We start from the raw sequence: 16664 nt of genomic DNA, 5'->3' as shown, positions 1-16664 counted from the left end.
CTCCGGCCGGCCGTTGGGCGCAGGCGGCGCTCGGCGACTGTTCTAAGAGCAGGGAGGGGAGGAGCGCAGTGACCAGCAGTTCCATCTGACGGTAGCTCGGAGTTAGGCTTTACTTGTCTTGCCCGTTTTGATTTGTACGATTAACACCCCCACTGCTTTGACTGGCTGTCACTTGGGGACGCCGAAAGAAAACGATGAAGACTGATTATCAGAAAAGGCAGGATTTTCCTTTTGTCCCAGGGAGTGTCTTCAGAATCTCCGGGGGCCGCCTTGTCTTCAAGCCGCTCTGGGACTCAGTCACCCCTTGGCCGGGGACTCACCTGCAGTGTTGAAGTGCGGCTGTCGTGGAGACAGACGTGAATCTGCCACTTTTCCCACCTCAGTTATTGGCACAGTTCTGTACCGTGCGTGCAGTGGAAATCAGGTCACTCATCTAAATTAGAGATGTTGGGGGTGGAGGCCAGACTTTGAAAACAGTCAGTAGTCCAGTAACCCTCAGATGTTTGTCCATTTCTTGAACAAATATTCACTGCGTGCCTGCTGTGTGCTGGGCCCTGTTCTGGGTTCGGAGGTAACGCTCCCCTTCCAGTGGGAAGAGGGGACCAACAGGCAGCCGGGGTGTGTGGTCCTGACTTGCACTGCGAGAGCAGCACGCCAGCGCCCTGGGAGGAGGGCTCGTGAGGACTGGTGCCTCCGAGGCCGTCAGTGGCCGGTGCAGGGAGAGTGCCGGGCAGAGGGCACTGACCCGGCAGGTGGGCTGCGGGAACGGCGAGAGGCCGCTACGGCTCCTGCGCCCGGAGCAGAGGCCCGGGCCCGAGGAGAGCCGGGGGCAGGCGGTGGGCTGCCGTGAGCCAGAGGATGACCTTGGAGTCCCCAGTATGTGCTGGCTAGACGGAGGGTAGGGGGAAAACGTGGCGGCCAGGCCTGGGGTTGGCCTGTGCAGGAGGAGGGAGGGAGGAGCCGGTGCCCCAAGGCACATTTGGAGGGCAGAGGCAGCAGGATTAGCTGGTGGCTTGAATCCAGAGAGGGTGTGAGGCGCTTGTGACCAGGGCAGCTGGAGGAACTGGGGTGCCTACTGAGGTGGGGCACAGGCTTGGGAGGGGAGCAGGGGGTGCTCGGGGCTGCTTCGGCCCTGGGGCCGTGAGGAGGCAAGCCGGAGTTCGAGGACAGGGGCCTGGGGCCCAGGGACGCGTACAGGCTGCTGGGGCGGGAGGCATCTAGCAAAGGAGCAGCCGGTGGGGGGGGTGGGGAGGGGTTCGGCAGAGTGGTGCCCCAGAGTCAGAGGGAGCTGGAGAGTGGGGGGGGGCAGGAAGGGCGGGTTTGCAGAGGACTGGCTGGGAGGGGCACCATGACTGGGAGAGGACCCCACACCTGCGACCAGGGTGTGGGGGCCGCAGTGGGTTCCTGGGGGTGCTGTGGAGCATTTATTGACCAAACTTTATGAAAGTTTTTGTTTTTCGGTAGGAAATGAGATGTAGCCCGCTTCATAATCTCTGTAACTTCCCTTACTTTGTATAGCTTTCTTGTGCCTGCAATGTTCTTCTCTTGTGAAATCTTCTCCCTGTGTGATTTCTGTAGACCTTTCTGGTTATTAAGGACCTTTCAGAACTGTGGAAAATAGGAACGGTGCTCGTCCTAATTGAATAATTCCCCCAGTAACTAAATTCAGATGAACGAGACATTTGCGTAATGAGCGCGACTCCAGACTTTACATGTGCTGCTGGTTGCTACCAAACTGTACTTTGCTTCTTATAAAAATCAGTTATCTTTATTTGTAGAATAGAATCCAGGAATTTATTTTCATTTGAGAAAGAATTGTAGTGTGTCAGTTAAACGCTGTGTAAGTAACGGACTCTGATCTACAGAGGAAGCTTTATAAAGAGACTGGTTTTTTAATATATATATATATATTTTTTAATGTTTATTTTTGGAGAGCAAGAGAGACAGAGCATGAGCGGGGGAGGGTCAGAGAGGGAGGGAGACACAGAATGTGAAGCAGGCTCCAGGCTCTGAGCTAGCGGTCAGCGCAGAGTCTGACGCGGGGCTTGAACCCATGAACCGTGAGATCATGACCTGAGCCGAAGTCCGACACTTAATCGACTGAGCCCCCCAGCCGCCCCTAGTCTGGTTTTAAAGTAACATGTGGCATATGGTTTCCTGGGACGTTTATGGAGTGATGTTAGTTCTGAACCAGTCGCTCAGACGCACGAGAGAATAACTCGCAGTGTCTCCCCTTTGTGCCACCGTCCGCTGAGGGGGCAGCCCCGCTCCCCGCCAGACCTTCCCTCGCACGGGACATACAGTGAACGTAACACAAAGCACCAGTAAGGAAAGGCTGGCTAGCTGACCCTCATAGGGTCCAGGAGGGCTTTGGCAAGGATGCGGCATCTGGTCTGGTCTGGGTCTTAGGTCTGTCGACTGCAAACACGCGAGAGGGGCACAGAGGGCGGAGGCACTCGACGGCCGTTGGCAAGTTTAGGACCTGAGTTGTGCACGTGCATACACCTTACATATCTTCCTGTGATGAGGACTGTTTGTGAACAGACACGAGAGGGCAGCTTGAGGCACCTGTCACCTTCTGTCAAGACCTTTATCAGTGGGGAAGGGTCTGCCTGCTCGAGGTCACTGTGGCAGTCCCGCGCCTGCCACCAGCAGGACAGTTCCATGCCCCAGAGGGGACCTGCCCGGGGCCTCCTGTCCTGTCAGAGCTGGGCCTTCACGGCCAGGTCTCATTTTCCAGCCAAGTGCACGCTCGGTCTTGTCCTCTCCTGCCAAAAGTTTGTTTTCAGGAGGAGCAGCCTTCTGACTTGGAGTGTCTGCTGCCTGACGCTCCCAGGGTCCTGTGTTTTGTCAAGTATATCAGTTACCCGGGTGTTGCTGAAATCCACACCGATGAAGCCAAAACCCTGGGCCGCTGCAGCTCATAGAGTCTTTCCTACGTGTAAACCGTGGTATTGACATCATTTCAGCCGTTCTCAAGTTTGTTTTTTTGAATCCATAGGTCAGCGCACGTTAAAGTGCCAGGAGAGAATCCCTGCTTTCACATTTTGTCTTGAAATTGTTAAATACGATTTCTTTATTTTATTTACTTTCATTTATTTTTTACTTTTTTATTTTATTTATTTTTTTGAGAGAGCACAAGTGGGCAAGGGGCAGAGGGAGGGGGGACAGAGGATCTGAAGCAGGCTCTGCGCTGGCAGCAGTGAGCCCAGTGCGGCGCTCAAACTCATGAACTGTGAGATCATGACCTGAGCTGAAGTCGGCCACTTAACTGAGTGAGCCACGCAGGTGCCCCCCAAATGTACTTTCCTTAGGGATATGGTCAAAATGGGCGGAGGGAGGAGTGGGTACGGGCTTCCAGTTGGGGCATGAATAAGCACTGGGTCAAGGGTAGTGCCGGAAAGGGGCGTGTCCGCCCAGTTACCCCTCCAGGCCCCTGACTGGTTCGGCCCCGCCCTCAGGCCACTCCTCCCACGTGTTGATGAGCCGGTTGTCCGGGGTTTCCCACCGACAGACAGGAGTCTCAGGGATTGCGAGCACAGCCGGGGAAATGGAAAGCCAGCGTCCCCTGTGTGGGACACTCGGGGTAGGAGGCCTGCTGGCCAGGTGTGGACGCCCTCCCGGGGCTCCCCAGGCCTGGAGCCGAGCAGCCTCGAATCTGCCCTGCAGATCCCAGCGCGGCGCACTCTCGGAGACACCGCCCTTCAGAACACCCTGCAGCAGGCTGGGCGCGGTGCCCGGCTCTGCAGGCCTGGTCGGGCCGAGGCTCTTGGCCACGGCTGCCTGCCACCCTCCCTGCCATCCAGCTTCGCAGAAGCACGACTGTGGAGCCCAGAACCAGAAGGGCCCCAGGGCCCTGGGCGGTGCTGCCCCAGGAGCCTGTCCCACACGCTGTGTCGTGAGGCCTGCAGTCACAGGGGACTCTGCTGCACCCGTCTCTCTCTGGCGGCCCCCGTCACGTGTGTGGTGTGCTCTCCAGGGCTTTTGGGCCCCACGCCCTAACTTTGCTCCTGATGAGACTCCCACAGGTGCGCGGGCAGGGGTCCGGGGGCGCCATCATCCAGGCTCTGCAAAGCTGCAGTCTGCATCAACAGAGGGCTTCACGGGGGCTTGCCCACTCCATCAGGCGTCCGGCCCTTGGCTCTCACTCAGGTCATCCTCTCAGTCACCCCACATCGGGCTCTGCGCTGACAGCGAGCAGCCTGCGTGGGATTCTCTCTCTCCCTCTCTCTGCCCCTCCTCCACTTGTGCTCTCTCTCACTCTCTCCGTCTCAAAATAAGTAAACTTTAAGGGGAGGAAAAGGCTACACCATGGTGTGTCCATGTTTTCCATGCATTAAAGACAACCTAGGTAAGGTTTCAGGGCAGTAGTTTAAACACCCAGCAGATAACCCTGTTTGCGGGGTTGGAGAAGCATCGTTTCCAGAGAGGCCGAAGCAAACGGCCTTCCCTTTCGCAGGCCACGGCCGGACCCTGGGCCGCGCCAGCCTGTGCTCTCCTGTCAGGGTCCCCTGGGCACAGAGCCGCCCAGGGGAGGCGGCTTTGTGAGCGCCGCTGGGGACCGGTGCCCCCAAGATTGGCCTCGCCTGTCAGGGTTGGGATCTCCTGAGACACCTCACTTTTTGGCTCTTAAACTTTGAACGCAAGGACTCCTCCGCGTGAGTTAGAATAACACCGAACAGGGACAGTGAGCAGAAGGTTCTTTGGTCTCTGTGGTGAGGGTGGCGGTGGTGACGGGCCCGAAGAGACGGGCTGTGTGTCTCACTGCTGATGACACACTCTTCTCCTCCAGAAACACGAAGACACAGAGTGTCCCTGCGTGGTGGTGTCCTGTCCCCACAAGTGCGGCGTCCAGACCCTCCTGCGGAGCGAGGTGAGCGGCGCGGCCGGGTCTGCCCGGGGGCTGGCGGGGCTTCAGGGCGTGGGTGTCGACTGGTCCATGCGTCCCCTGGAGCCGGGTCCGAGGTTTTCACAGGCCACGATTCCCACACGTGCAGTAGAGAAATGACGGGGAACCCGTCCTGGGCATCAGAAACTTCAGAAGCAAACAAATAAAAGCTACAAAGTGGTTAAATTCAGAGCAAAATATTGTTAAGAATTGAGAAAATGGAATTACAGTGCAAGGAAAGGTGATAACTTTTTAGGTTCTAAAAAAACTATTTTTAAACCTGCAATACAGGAATTACTGAGAGATCTCAATATAAATGACTTTACAGACACCCCAGAACCGTTTGGCCATGTGCAGCCTGGGTTGGTGCTAAGGAGCAAGAGGCCCTGCTCCCAGCCGTGAGCAGTCCCTGGAGGCCACGCCCCGCTGCCCTGGGGCCCGCCTTCTTGAAGGCAGGGGGACTTTACCACTCCCGTTAGGTTAACTTGATCAGGATATGTCCAGACAGGAGAATTCCAGGGGTTCGTGAATGTTTTTGCTTCTGACCTGGAGCCCCCCGGCTGCTGTTTTGGGAGCATCTGAGGCTCCGGGGCTCAGTGTGTGCCCGTGCCCCCTGGTCCCCTGCAGGCCCCGGTGCCCTGATCGAAGGAGTCTGCTCCCCTCAGCGTTTTTCAGCAGCCCAGGATTTCACCACTGGATATTGGGGGGTGAGGGTCAGTCTCTCTCATCCCCACTGAGCAAGAGGACCTGAAGCCCCGAACCAGTCTCCCCCACGGTGCCTCCTCTCAGGAACGGGGCTCTCCTAGGGAAAGGCAGGGCCTTGCCTGGTGACAGGGGTCCCTAGGCCTGGACTGGGCCTCCAGGATTGGCGAGGAAACGCACACAGACTTCCCCAGCCAGAACGTCCTCTGCCATGGGGAATGAACGAAGAGTCTGTACCGTTGAAGTGACCAGGGTTTTACAGTCCTTCCAAAATTGTTACCCCCTCTGGGCCATCTGTAGGGACAAAGGCTAACTCCTTTTGCCTCTAACTTATTTTTATTTTAAAAAGCTTTGAACCAGCACTTATCTTGGGTTGATTATTTTTGCCTCTATCCCTACGCTCCCGCAAGCAATGACGAGGAAGGCGCTGGGAGTAGTGGTAACTGATTCAGGGGAAAGTACGGCCCTGGATTTACGGTAGCGCCCCAAATTAACATCAGACGCACATATCCTGCTTTTACCGCTAGGAGCATTAGCCGGATAGGCTCATGATTGTATTGGTGACTCTAAAAGTGTGTGTTTAAAAGAAGTTTGAGCTGGCATTACCGTGCACAGTCTCATGCTGCGTTTCCATGCCAGCCACGGTGTGGTCTGCCCCTCCGGGTGCAGGCCAGGACGCCCTGCCTGCCTTCAGAGGAGCCTCAGGACGCCACCACTCCGCCCGGGCTTGGGGACCCTCCGCAGCGTTGGCCATAAGGCTCCCCGCTGACATTAGCCCTTCTCAGCTGTTGCAACACAGCAAAAGAGCATGTTCCTCTCTGTCCTAAATACTGCCCCGAAGGGAAAGGATTCAAGGACTCAGAAGAGCCCTGGAAGGGCGTGGCCATGCGCCTGTGGGGAACGTGTGTGCCGGCTCCGCTCCTGGGGAGCCGTGTCCCTGAGGCCTGGCTCCGCGGTGCGCTCAGACGCCCACTCCCCACCTCAGGGTCTAATTGTTTTCTATAAAGAAGATCTGTCCCTAGAGTTCCCTGATGAGAATTTCTTCAGTAAAGAAGCCGTCCTTAAATTGTATTAGCCTAATGAATAGTACTATGTCTTCAAACTGTAGACATTTCAATTCCCTTTTCTCTTGAGGGGGCATCATAAGTGGTTTTTATTTGACCATGTGCCAACATTTAAGCTGAACAAAGGGGTTTTTCTTATTACCATGAGTTATCCTCTCTCAATCTCTCCTAATTTTCTTCTACCAATTAGACGTGACAGTATTAAGATTCATGTTGTTAGAATGACCGTAGCGATCTGTGAGAAGCTACATGAATATGGCCACTCAGAGGGACAAGAGTCTTTTCAGAAGACGAAAAGCTCGTCTTGTTATCTTGAGTGTTGAGCGTGGCCGTGCTCCACAGACACAGGCCTGTGTGGACCGCGTAGTAGGTGTGTGACCCAGTGACATCCTGGAATGCTTTCTCTTTTTCCGTGTTTCATGCGATTTTTGTTTATAGTCTATAAATGTTCATTTCAGTTCACGTTTTTTCCCTTTCTTTTTTAAATTCTGGCGCTGCAGACAGCATGTCACATTTGGAACAGTTTGTTCTAGAGAAAATGCAAGTTTGAGAGATGTTACAGTAACCGTATCTCTGTGTTCTGGCGTGTGTGTGTGTGCACGTGGCAGCAGTGTGCACTTGCCGCGGGCGCGTCTGGGGAGCCGAGGACGCGCCCGTGGCAGACGAGCCGCCTTGGTGACAGCACACGCCAGACGCTCTGTGTGCCCTTACTGTGTTGGAACGTGTTCGTGCGCGCGCCTGTGCCACAACTCACGCCTCTTTCCCGTTGCAGTTGAGTGCGCACTTGTCAGAGTGCGCCAATGCCCCCAGCGCCTGTAGTTTTAAGCGCTATGGCTGCGTGTTTCAGGTCAGTATCCGACATCTGTCCTTCCCTGTCCCTGACGTTCTGCCCTGGGGGAAGGTTCCTCGGTCAGCGTCTTCACGTGCAAGTTCTGCACGTGGGGGGTTGCAGGGGATGGGGTCGCCCTGCGGCGTGGGCGCTTGCTGCCCCTGCCGGCGGCGTTCTGAGATTTCAGGGGGACACCTGTGCCGAGAAGGAGGTCAGGACGTGAGGAGACCACCTCAAAACCAGCTGGGCAGCGGGACTTAGGACTGACAGTTGGCCGGGGTGGGGGTGGGGTTCTCGAGAGAGTGTTCCAGACCCTTAGCCAGTACTTCCGTTGAGGTGGATGCAGTCCAGACACGGTGCAGTGGTGTGCACAGCAGCACACAGTCACGAGGACCACTCTCGTGTGTCCCTGGCCGCGTGGCCCATCATCGACGCCACACGTCCCGCCACAGCCACGTGGAGGGGGCGTCTCCGTCCCCGCCATGCCTGTGCTGCCGGAAACCTGTTTCTGGGGGTTTTGTTGTTGTTTTTAACACACCCGAGATTGCTAGTGAGTTTGAACTGAGTTTCATTTAAACGTATATCTTCATCTTAAAACTATCAGAGGATAGCGTATATTACAATTAAGGCATTTTATATTTAATTATGTATATTAGCAATATATTTTACGATCTCAGGACAGAGGTATTGGCATCGCAGTGCTTTCTTAGGAAATCCCAGGAAGAGTGACCGTAGCTTCCCCTTGTCTCCGTCTCTTACCGAGACAGAGCCCTCACCACTGTTTGTCGCACGTGGTACCATCCATTCTGTGTACGTGTATATATATGTTTATATACAGCGACCCTTATATCAACATATATATATGAATATTCTATGTACAGAGTATGTGTTTTGGAGATCATGAAAATGCTTTCTGTGGCCTCTTAATCTTCCAGTTTCAAAACAAATTATATTTTCATGCTAATTAATCCCTTAAATGTATGAAGTACTATTGCATGTGCTTATTACTGACTCTAAAATGGTCTCCATCTTATGTACTCTGTAGATCATTTATGTTTTGTATGTAACTTTCCAAGTATACTTAGAATAGCGAGGAGCAATACATTTTCTAATACGGTGCGTTTCTCTAATAAGTTAATATCTCAGTCCGCTGTCTGGAGTCCCACCTGGGCTGCGAGCCCCCGGCCTGCTGTGGTGTCTAGGCAGAGCCGCAGGGGCCGCAGCCTTTCCAGCGTGCGTTCTTAATGAAAAAACTTAAGGAACAAAAATGATAGGTCTGAGATTTAAATTTCTTGATATCACAAATATGACCCACAGATGAGCAGCGCTGGGCCCGAAACTTGAGGAGCGAGGAGCGTGAACTTGAGGTTGTTGTAGAGCCGCAGGGCCCCGGCCCCCCCCCCCCCCCCCCCGAGCAGGGCCCTTGGAAGGCTTTCCGTGGATCAGGCCCCCCTCCATGTGCAGAGCTGCCTTTAGATCAGGTGTGGGTCTCACTGCGCTCTGTGAGGGCCGGAAGTCGCTTAATGCGCCGCGTCTTTGTTCTCACAGGGGACAAACCAGCAGATTAAGGCCCACGAGGCCAGCTCCGCGGTGCAGCACGTCAACTTACTCAAAGAGTGGAGTAATTCTCTGGAGAAAAAGGTACGCCACACTGTCTCTAGCTCTTACTGCCTTTTAATGATTTCTTCAAATTATTTAAAGAAGAAAAAATTTTTAATTTTTTTTATTAATTTTTGAGAGACAGAGAGAGACAGTACCAAAGGGGAGGGTCAGAGAGAGAGGGAGATACAGAATCGAAGCAGCTCCAGGCTCTGAGCTGTCAGCACAGAGCCCAACGTGGGGCTCGAACCCACAGACTGTGAGATCATGACCTGAGCCAAAGCCGGACGCTTAACCAACTGAACCACCCAGGCGCCCCGAAAATATGTTTTATAATTATTAATGGTTTTGGATAAACAAAATGGTATCAGGAGAATGTCAAGAAAGTACATTTCTCTTCATGTGACCCTGAACTTATAAATGAAGGCATTTGTGTTGGTTTGTTCTTTGTTTGTTAATTGCCAAGCAAGCATGCAGTGTCTGTTTGTGTTTAATCACATTGTGGTTACCTTAGCATTGACCTGGAACAGGGATTATCAAACTTCCAAACCTTCCTTTCTCTCACCATCAACATCATCTTTTTGTAAATAAAGTTTTATCGGAACACAGCCACGCTCATCCATTGCTCTGTGGCCCATGCTGCGTTTGCACTGTAATGGCAGAGGGTAGCATCTGAGACGGAGACTGTACGGACCTCACAGCCCAAAATATTTGTTCTCTGGCTTTTTTACTGAAAAAGTTTGCCAACCCCCAATCGGGAAGGTTACCAGTGCTAAAGGCTTTACGTCTCCCTGTCTTTCCTAGGAGACCGCTAGGAAGAGCCACTGTCCTGTCGCTAGTGTTAGTGGCTGTCACGTTATGGAGGTTCTGGGCCGGGAGCACTTGACAGCGGGGCTTCCCTTCCAGAGGCCTCAGCTGTGGGGCTGGGGGCTCCTCGGCGCCTGCCCCGCGTGGTGCCTCTTCCCAGGGGGCTCGCTCCGCGGCGTTCAGCGGGGCCAGGCCCTCCTTTCATGAGGGGAAGACGAAAACAACTAAGAATCGGGAGAGAAGAAGTTGTTACAGGACCTCTCACGGTGGCTTCTTTACAAAAGTGAAAACTTAATTCCAATTTTCCAGAAACACGTACGGAGAATTTGTGGTAGAAGGACCCTGAGGCTAGTTAGAGCAGCCTGTTCATTTCCTGAAAACTTGTAGAGAACGGAATACCTTGCTCCCAATGTTAAATTCAGCCAATTTTTTTTAAAGTTTGTTTATTGATTTTGAGAGAGACAGACACAGCATGAGTCAGGGAGGAGCAGAGAGAGGGGGAGAGAGAGCATCCCAGGCAAACGCCCAGCTGCCAGCACAGAGCCTGGAACCCGACATGGGGCTCGAACTCCCAAGATCATGAGATCATGACCTGAGCTGAAAAACAAGAGTCAGATGCTCAACCGACTGAGCCAGTCAGGTGCCCCTAAATTCAACCAATATAAGATGTAAATGTCTTTGATAGAAACTAAAAATTTAAATCAAAACGGTTTTATTAACTCCGACATAAAGTAGGTTTTCGGTATAAATGCTGATGCTGAGGATGAGAAGCGGCAGGAGCATGGGTGTGTCACACGTGCGCGCACGAGGGGGCGGGAGAAGGCTCTCTACGGTGCCGTGAAGTTGTGTTAGAAGAGTCACTTATGGCTTCCCCGTGTTGCTCTGAGTTAGTGATGGTTTATTGGTGCGTCTTCCCCCCTCTGTTTAAACAGCGTGTGCTGTTCCTGAGACTCTGCTTCTCATTTAAAAAAAAAAAATGTTTGTTTATTTTTGAGAGAGACAGCACTGTGAGCACAAGAGAGCGAGCAGGGGCGGGGCAGAGAGAGGGAGACCGGGGATCTGAAGCGGGCTCTGAGCTTTCCGCCCAGAGCCCAACGTGGGGCTCAAACTCACCAACTGTGAGATCTTGACCTGAGCTGAAACCAAGAGTCAGACACTTTGACAGCCTGGGTCATCCAGGTGAGAAGCACTGGTCTCCTGTATTAGAAAAGCGTGAGTCAAAGGGGAGCATGGCAGGCCTGCCTGAATTGGCAGGGACAGATGTTGCGCTCAGTGCAGGGGAGGGGCGGGGGTCTCGGGGAAGATCCGTGCTTCTTGGGAGCACGCCTGCCAGGTAGGCCTTCCTGTGAAAGCAGGGGTCCGCAGGTGCCCAGGGTTGGGTTCTTTGAATAAAACAGAAAATTTAAATTAGAAATTTCCCTAAATTAAGAAATTAAGAGTTTTCACATGGCATGATGTGTGTTCAGTAATGTGAGATCTTTCTGCTCATCCTCCAGTAGCTTGATTTGTTGCAGAAAAAAATTGCCATTGCTTTTGGAGGTAGTGCTGCCATTTCTAATCAGAGAAGTTGACGTATGGATGCCTGGGGGGCTCAGTGGGTCCTGCTCAGGTTCTGACCTCACGGTTCCAAGATGGAGCCCTGTGTTGGGCTTCGAACTGGGTGGAGCCTGCTTCAGACTCTCTCTCCTCTCACCCTCTGCCCCTCCCCCGTGCGTGCCCCGTGTCCGCAGGTGTGCACAGGTGCCCTGTCTCTCAGAGAAAAGCTGGCTTGCAGGCAGGGTGTTTCTTTTTTGGCTGTGAGAATAGTATCTGGGAATTGTGTCCACCTTGAAAGATGGGAGTGAGTGAATTGGAACTTTGGAGACCCACTGGTGGGACGCTGCACATGGCCAGTCTGGTCACTTCTAAGGGCCCAAGGGCATGAGACACCAGATTTTGGACTGGAGAGTCTGTCTAACATCCTAGGAAAGTGAAGAAGTGAAGCATAATTTTTGCCCATGACACCTGTAGGTTTTGAATTCCTTAGCAAACACACCTTGTACTAAAGTAAAACAGACTGAGGCGCCTGGGTGGTTCAGTCCGTTAAGGGTCTGACTTTGGCTCAGGTCATGATCTCACGGTTTGTGGGTTTGAGCCCCACGTTGGGCTCTGTGCTGACAGCTCAGAGCCTGGAGCCTGCTTCAGTTTCTGTGTCTTCCTCTCTCTGGCCCTCCCCTGCTGGTGCGCTCTCTCTCTCTCTCTCTGTCTCTCAAAAATAAATAAAAGACATTAAAAAAAATTTAAAAAAAAACAAAGTTTGAACGCCTCTCTGGTAAAAGATTTATTCGTTTTCAGGATAAACTTTAGAGTGTCCCATTTATTCTGAACTTCAGTCAGCTGCCGTTCTGTGCCTCGCCTTATTTCATTACTGGCAGCAAGTCTGGGAAACACAATCTGTAGGATTTCCTGTTAAGCTACTAGGACCTCCATTTCCTGTATGAAGGGATTTCTTTTTCTGGAGTTCCTTCCCGTAGGCTGGTAGAAGGCCTATATTGTGAAAATGTAAGCAACTATCAATATAATTGTTATAATTCATAAAACCATGTTTTGTTTGCTTAATTAAAGAATTTCTTTTTCAGGTTTCCTTGCTACAGAATGAAAGTGTAGAAAAAAACAAGAGCATACAAAGTTTGCACAATCAGATATGTAGCTTTGAAATTGAAATTGAGAGACAGAAGGAAATGCTTCGAAATAATGAATCCAAAATACTTCATTTACAGGTAAGCAGCTCAAGCCTGTGGCTGGATCACAGGGTAGAGGAGCGTGTCTGTGTCCTTCAGGACTTTCTCAGTGTGATGTGTGAGCAAAAGCCCTGGCTCTTCGCAAAGAGACAACCTGTTTCTCTTGCTTCAGCCTCAGCCTTTCTGCCCCAGCCCCCCTGGAGGGCAGGCCTGTCTTCTGTGCCTGTGATTCGCGTCGGTGAAGTAAGACTACATGCCCGTGGTTTAAAAAGGGGGCTGTTCTTATTGAAGATTTCATATTGTTCCTGAGTAGTTATGCATGAAGTTTCACTTCCTAAGGTGAAGTGCAGCCAGTCTGTTTTGTTCCGAATCTTCTAGAGGTGCTCACGCTCACCCCACTCTGTTTCATGTGGCGATCCACATGCACCTCAAAACAGCCTTTGCCAGACCAGGTGACCGTGTAGAGGCCTGGGTAAGATGTGACGTCTCCTTTCTGTTCTCTGCGCGGTGCCGGTCGGCGTAGGCGCAGTACGCACCTGTGAGACTGATTCCCACGTGCATCTCACACACACCTAAGTCTCCAAAATTGCTGTAACCCGAGCTCAGTGTCGCGTTACTTTACGAAGCCCCCGTTGAGGCGCCAATTGTCGTAACCCGACGGACGGCCGGGGCCACTCGATTGGTGGTACCTGTTTCGTCCGCCCCGACTGGCAGGGCGCAGAATGGTCGCGGGTCCTTTTCCTGAGGGAGGGAGAGACAAAGGGGGCAGGAGAGGGAGACGCAAAGAGTAAAGACAGAACTCACGGTTCTCCGATCAGGCGAAAGAGTGTGATTATTCAAAGAACTGTTCTTCATATAGTCTTCAAGGGGGAAAACAAGGCAAGCTGACCTAGGCAGACTACAGAGTCGAATGCATACCAAAGCAGCGCCCCGACTTTGCCTCAGCAATCTTGGGGGATGGAGAACTAACACTGAATACGGTTCTGATCTTTTGTGCGCCTTGGCCACTCACGTCTAGCTCAGCAAGACAGTTGCCAAAGTTATTTTGACCAGGAAATGGCAATCTCCAGCCTCCAGATGCAAATCTTGTTTACTGGCTCACTCAACGGAGTGATAATCCTTGCCTGAGGCAGACAGAAAACTTGGCGGGCCCGACACAAAATGGCTTTTCAGTGCTTTTACTTAGGTGTGTTTCCCTCCTAACTGGAAGATGAAACATTTCTAGCAGCTCTGCGTCAAGGCATCTTTGAGAGTGGCTTTCCTCCCACTTTAACTCCAGAGGTTAGTCATAGAGTGGCTTGAATTGCATATTTATTTATTTATTTTCATAAATTTATTAAATTTCACTTGTATTAAAACGTGGTGGTTTCCAGAGATGAGGTAGATCACTGTATTTTGAAATAATAGATTGTATTAGAAAAGATACACGTCCTTGGTACTGAATCAAGCCTAAAAAGTACGTCACATAAAACGCGAGCAGCTGTCCTGCTGGAAGTCCCGGGCGGTTGGCAGGGCGCCTGAGGGAGTGTTCGGAGGGCCCGGACAGAGGCCGCGCTCACCTGCCCGGCCCCCAGCATGGCGGCTGCCCCCGGGCCCCGCAGGTGCCTGGAAAGGCCACGCAGGCTCACATTACACCGAGAATCACCTCTTTAAAGTACCAACAACAAAAGAAAAAGTGAATAAGTCACAGGTCCATTGACACCTCCCCCGTTAGGACCAGAGAAGAGCAGGATGTATGGATGAGGTCCTGGAGGCCCTCGGCTGAGCCCAAGTCATCACATGCGTCTTCCCGGCTCCCCCCTTCCAACGGGAAGAGTTTGAGTGTACTTTTTTGTAGAGTTTAGTCATTCCACTGTGTGTGATTTATATTTCACACGCGCAGAGCAGTGGGGGTGGGCAGCCACGGGTGGTGCCCCCGACGGGTCCTGAGGAGGAGGGCGACGACTTGTCGTGGAGGAGAATAGACTATCTTGAAAGGAAAGGCCACCGGTCACCCTGGGCTCCAAATGTCTGTAATCTCAGTAAGTGCCAGGGACACGTCTCCGCGAGCCGGGAACTCCCCAGGGCGGCCCAGCGCCTCCCCAGCGGCCTCTGCGCGGCCGGGTGATGCTCTGGGAGGTGGGAGCTCCCCTTGGCTTTGTGGCGGGGCTGGGCTGACGGAAAGTTGGGGCTGGCAGTCTTCCGTGACCGTGGGTGGAAGGCCTCTGTGGCTGGTGCCCTGGTGGCCTTGACTCTCTGGGAAGCATGCTCGGCCCAGGGGCCCTTCGCTCGGGTCCTTCCAGAGCCTTCTCCACCTCTCCGTCGGAGCCTGGCTCACGTGTGCACCTCTCATCATTTCCTTGTCACCTCAGAGCCCTTCCCGTGCCCGGTGCCGTGTGCACTGGACCCCCGCGGTGATGACAGACATGTTAGCCTCCCTATCAGACATGTCTGATTCTCCAGGAGGCCCTAAGCCCCAGTGACGGCAGGGACACGTGGAGTGCAGAGCTTCTGAGGGCCCCTCATCTGTATGGGGTGCACACAGAGTCGGTTAAAGGGAGTGAGATTTAAGAGGGTGTTTGCTTTTGCTGACCCAGGAAGGGCAAGTTCTTAATATTTTACTTTTTATAGAACCTATTTTTCTTAATGAAAAAAAGGCCTAGATGTCAGCTGAATCCCTGCCCTGTGTCAGCAGAGAGCAGATGAGCCGGGGGGGGGGGGGGGGGGGGGGGGGGGGGGGGGGGGGGGGGGGGGGGGGCAGGACCGAAGTCACGTGGCCCACTACCCGCCCGGCCCCTGAGCGCCACCCGCACTGTGTGTTTGCAGAAACGTGGCCGCAGCTGTGCGGACTGCTCTTCAAGAGTGAGGTCATGCTTGCTGCGCTCAAGACCTTGGGTTCGGTCAGCCTTCTGCTTTGACACAGTGCTGTTCACCCAGAGGAGAGGCCTATCTACAAGCAGCACGTGTCCCCTTGCTGTGTGTGTGGCACTCCTTTTAAGGGACTCGGTAGAGCCCTGTGCGTGCCCATGTGTGCACGCGTTCTCGCCTGCCCCCTCCAGCCACCTCTGTCATGAGCTCTGGTCCGGGCCGTGCCCCTACGGCAGTCCTCATTTCACTCCCAGGTTTTCTTCCTGAGGCCACCACATGCGTGTCCCCTGCCCCAGGAAGGAGGCACCGTGGCCCCATCCCCTTCTTACCTCAGGGCCACGAGGCTGAGAGGTGACACATGGCTCATCCCAAGCCAGCCTGCAGCTCGTGTCCACCCAGTGTCCACCAGGCATCTGTCGGGACCGCCATCGATGACGTAGTTTCCCCGAACTCCCCTCTTAAACTGCCCAGGAGCCTTGTCAGCCGAGCTTAGCTTTCCGCAGGAGAGGGCGTGAACCCACTGCAGATTCCCATCAGAAACACGCTGTGGTTTGGGCGTCCTGATGTCATACTCGAGTCCCCAGAAAACAGACTTTGTGGACTCATCAAATATGCCTCCGGGGGCATCTCAGTGGCTCATTCGGTTAAGCATTCAGCTTTTGATTTTGGCTCAGGTCACGATCTGATGGTTTGTTAGTTGAAGCCCAGCTTCAGGCTTTGCACCAATGGCGTGGAGCCTGCTTGGGATTCTCTGCCCCCCACCCCATCCCGCTTGCTCTCTCTCAAAATAAATAAATAAACTTTTAAAAAATGAGTAAATATGCCTCCAGACACACACACTTAAAGTGACATCAGTGTGGGAAGGGGTGTTCTTTATGGAAATCATTTTTACTTTTTAAAAGTTAGCTAATCAGATTTTCTTGGAAAGAAGAGGAAGACTGTTACTGTACTTCTACCCCAAAAAAGTAACCCAGACCTACCATGTTAGTTCCTTGGTGGTTATTAACAGCCAGCAAAGTGCCGAAACTCAGTGTTTAAAAATAGGCTTCCGAAAGGAGAAGTGGGTGCAGGGCGCGGGGCTGTCCCCGTGCAGGGGCCACGCCACCCAGCCTGCAGGAGCTGTGTGTCAAAGCAACGCAGATCCTTATCAGAGTGAAAGCCTGTGGAAACCCTTGTCCAGCATCTGGGCGTGCCCGCCCTGAGAAGCG

At 53.0% G+C, this 16664-nt stretch overlaps 1 protein-coding gene across 5 annotated transcripts in view; it reads left to right on the top strand.

The window, feature by feature from the left end:
• The window catches only part of TRAF3 (TNF receptor associated factor 3), a 116082-nt gene that overhangs the window by 92233 nt on the left and 7185 nt on the right, over positions 1-16664 (top strand). For 4 of the 5 annotated variants that reach the window (XM_029951089.1, XM_029951088.1, XM_029951090.1 and 1 more), the window contains 4 exons: positions 4793-4873; positions 7427-7501; positions 9032-9124; positions 12508-12648. In XM_029951089.1, the coding sequence (XP_029806949.1) occupies positions 4793-4873; positions 7427-7501; positions 9032-9124; positions 12508-12648 (390 nt within the window). The remainder of the gene's footprint in view (positions 1-4792; positions 4874-7426; positions 7502-9031; positions 9125-12507; positions 12649-16664) is intronic. The other variant, XM_029951092.1, reaches the window with a different exon arrangement.

This window comes from Suricata suricatta, chromosome 9 (assembly GCF_006229205.1).
Source record: "Suricata suricatta isolate VVHF042 chromosome 9, meerkat_22Aug2017_6uvM2_HiC, whole genome shotgun sequence".
Classification (NCBI taxonomy): Eukaryota; Metazoa; Chordata; class Mammalia; order Carnivora; family Herpestidae; genus Suricata; species Suricata suricatta.
Note: the sequence above shows the minus strand (reverse complement) of the source record. Positions and strands in the feature narration are given on the sequence as shown.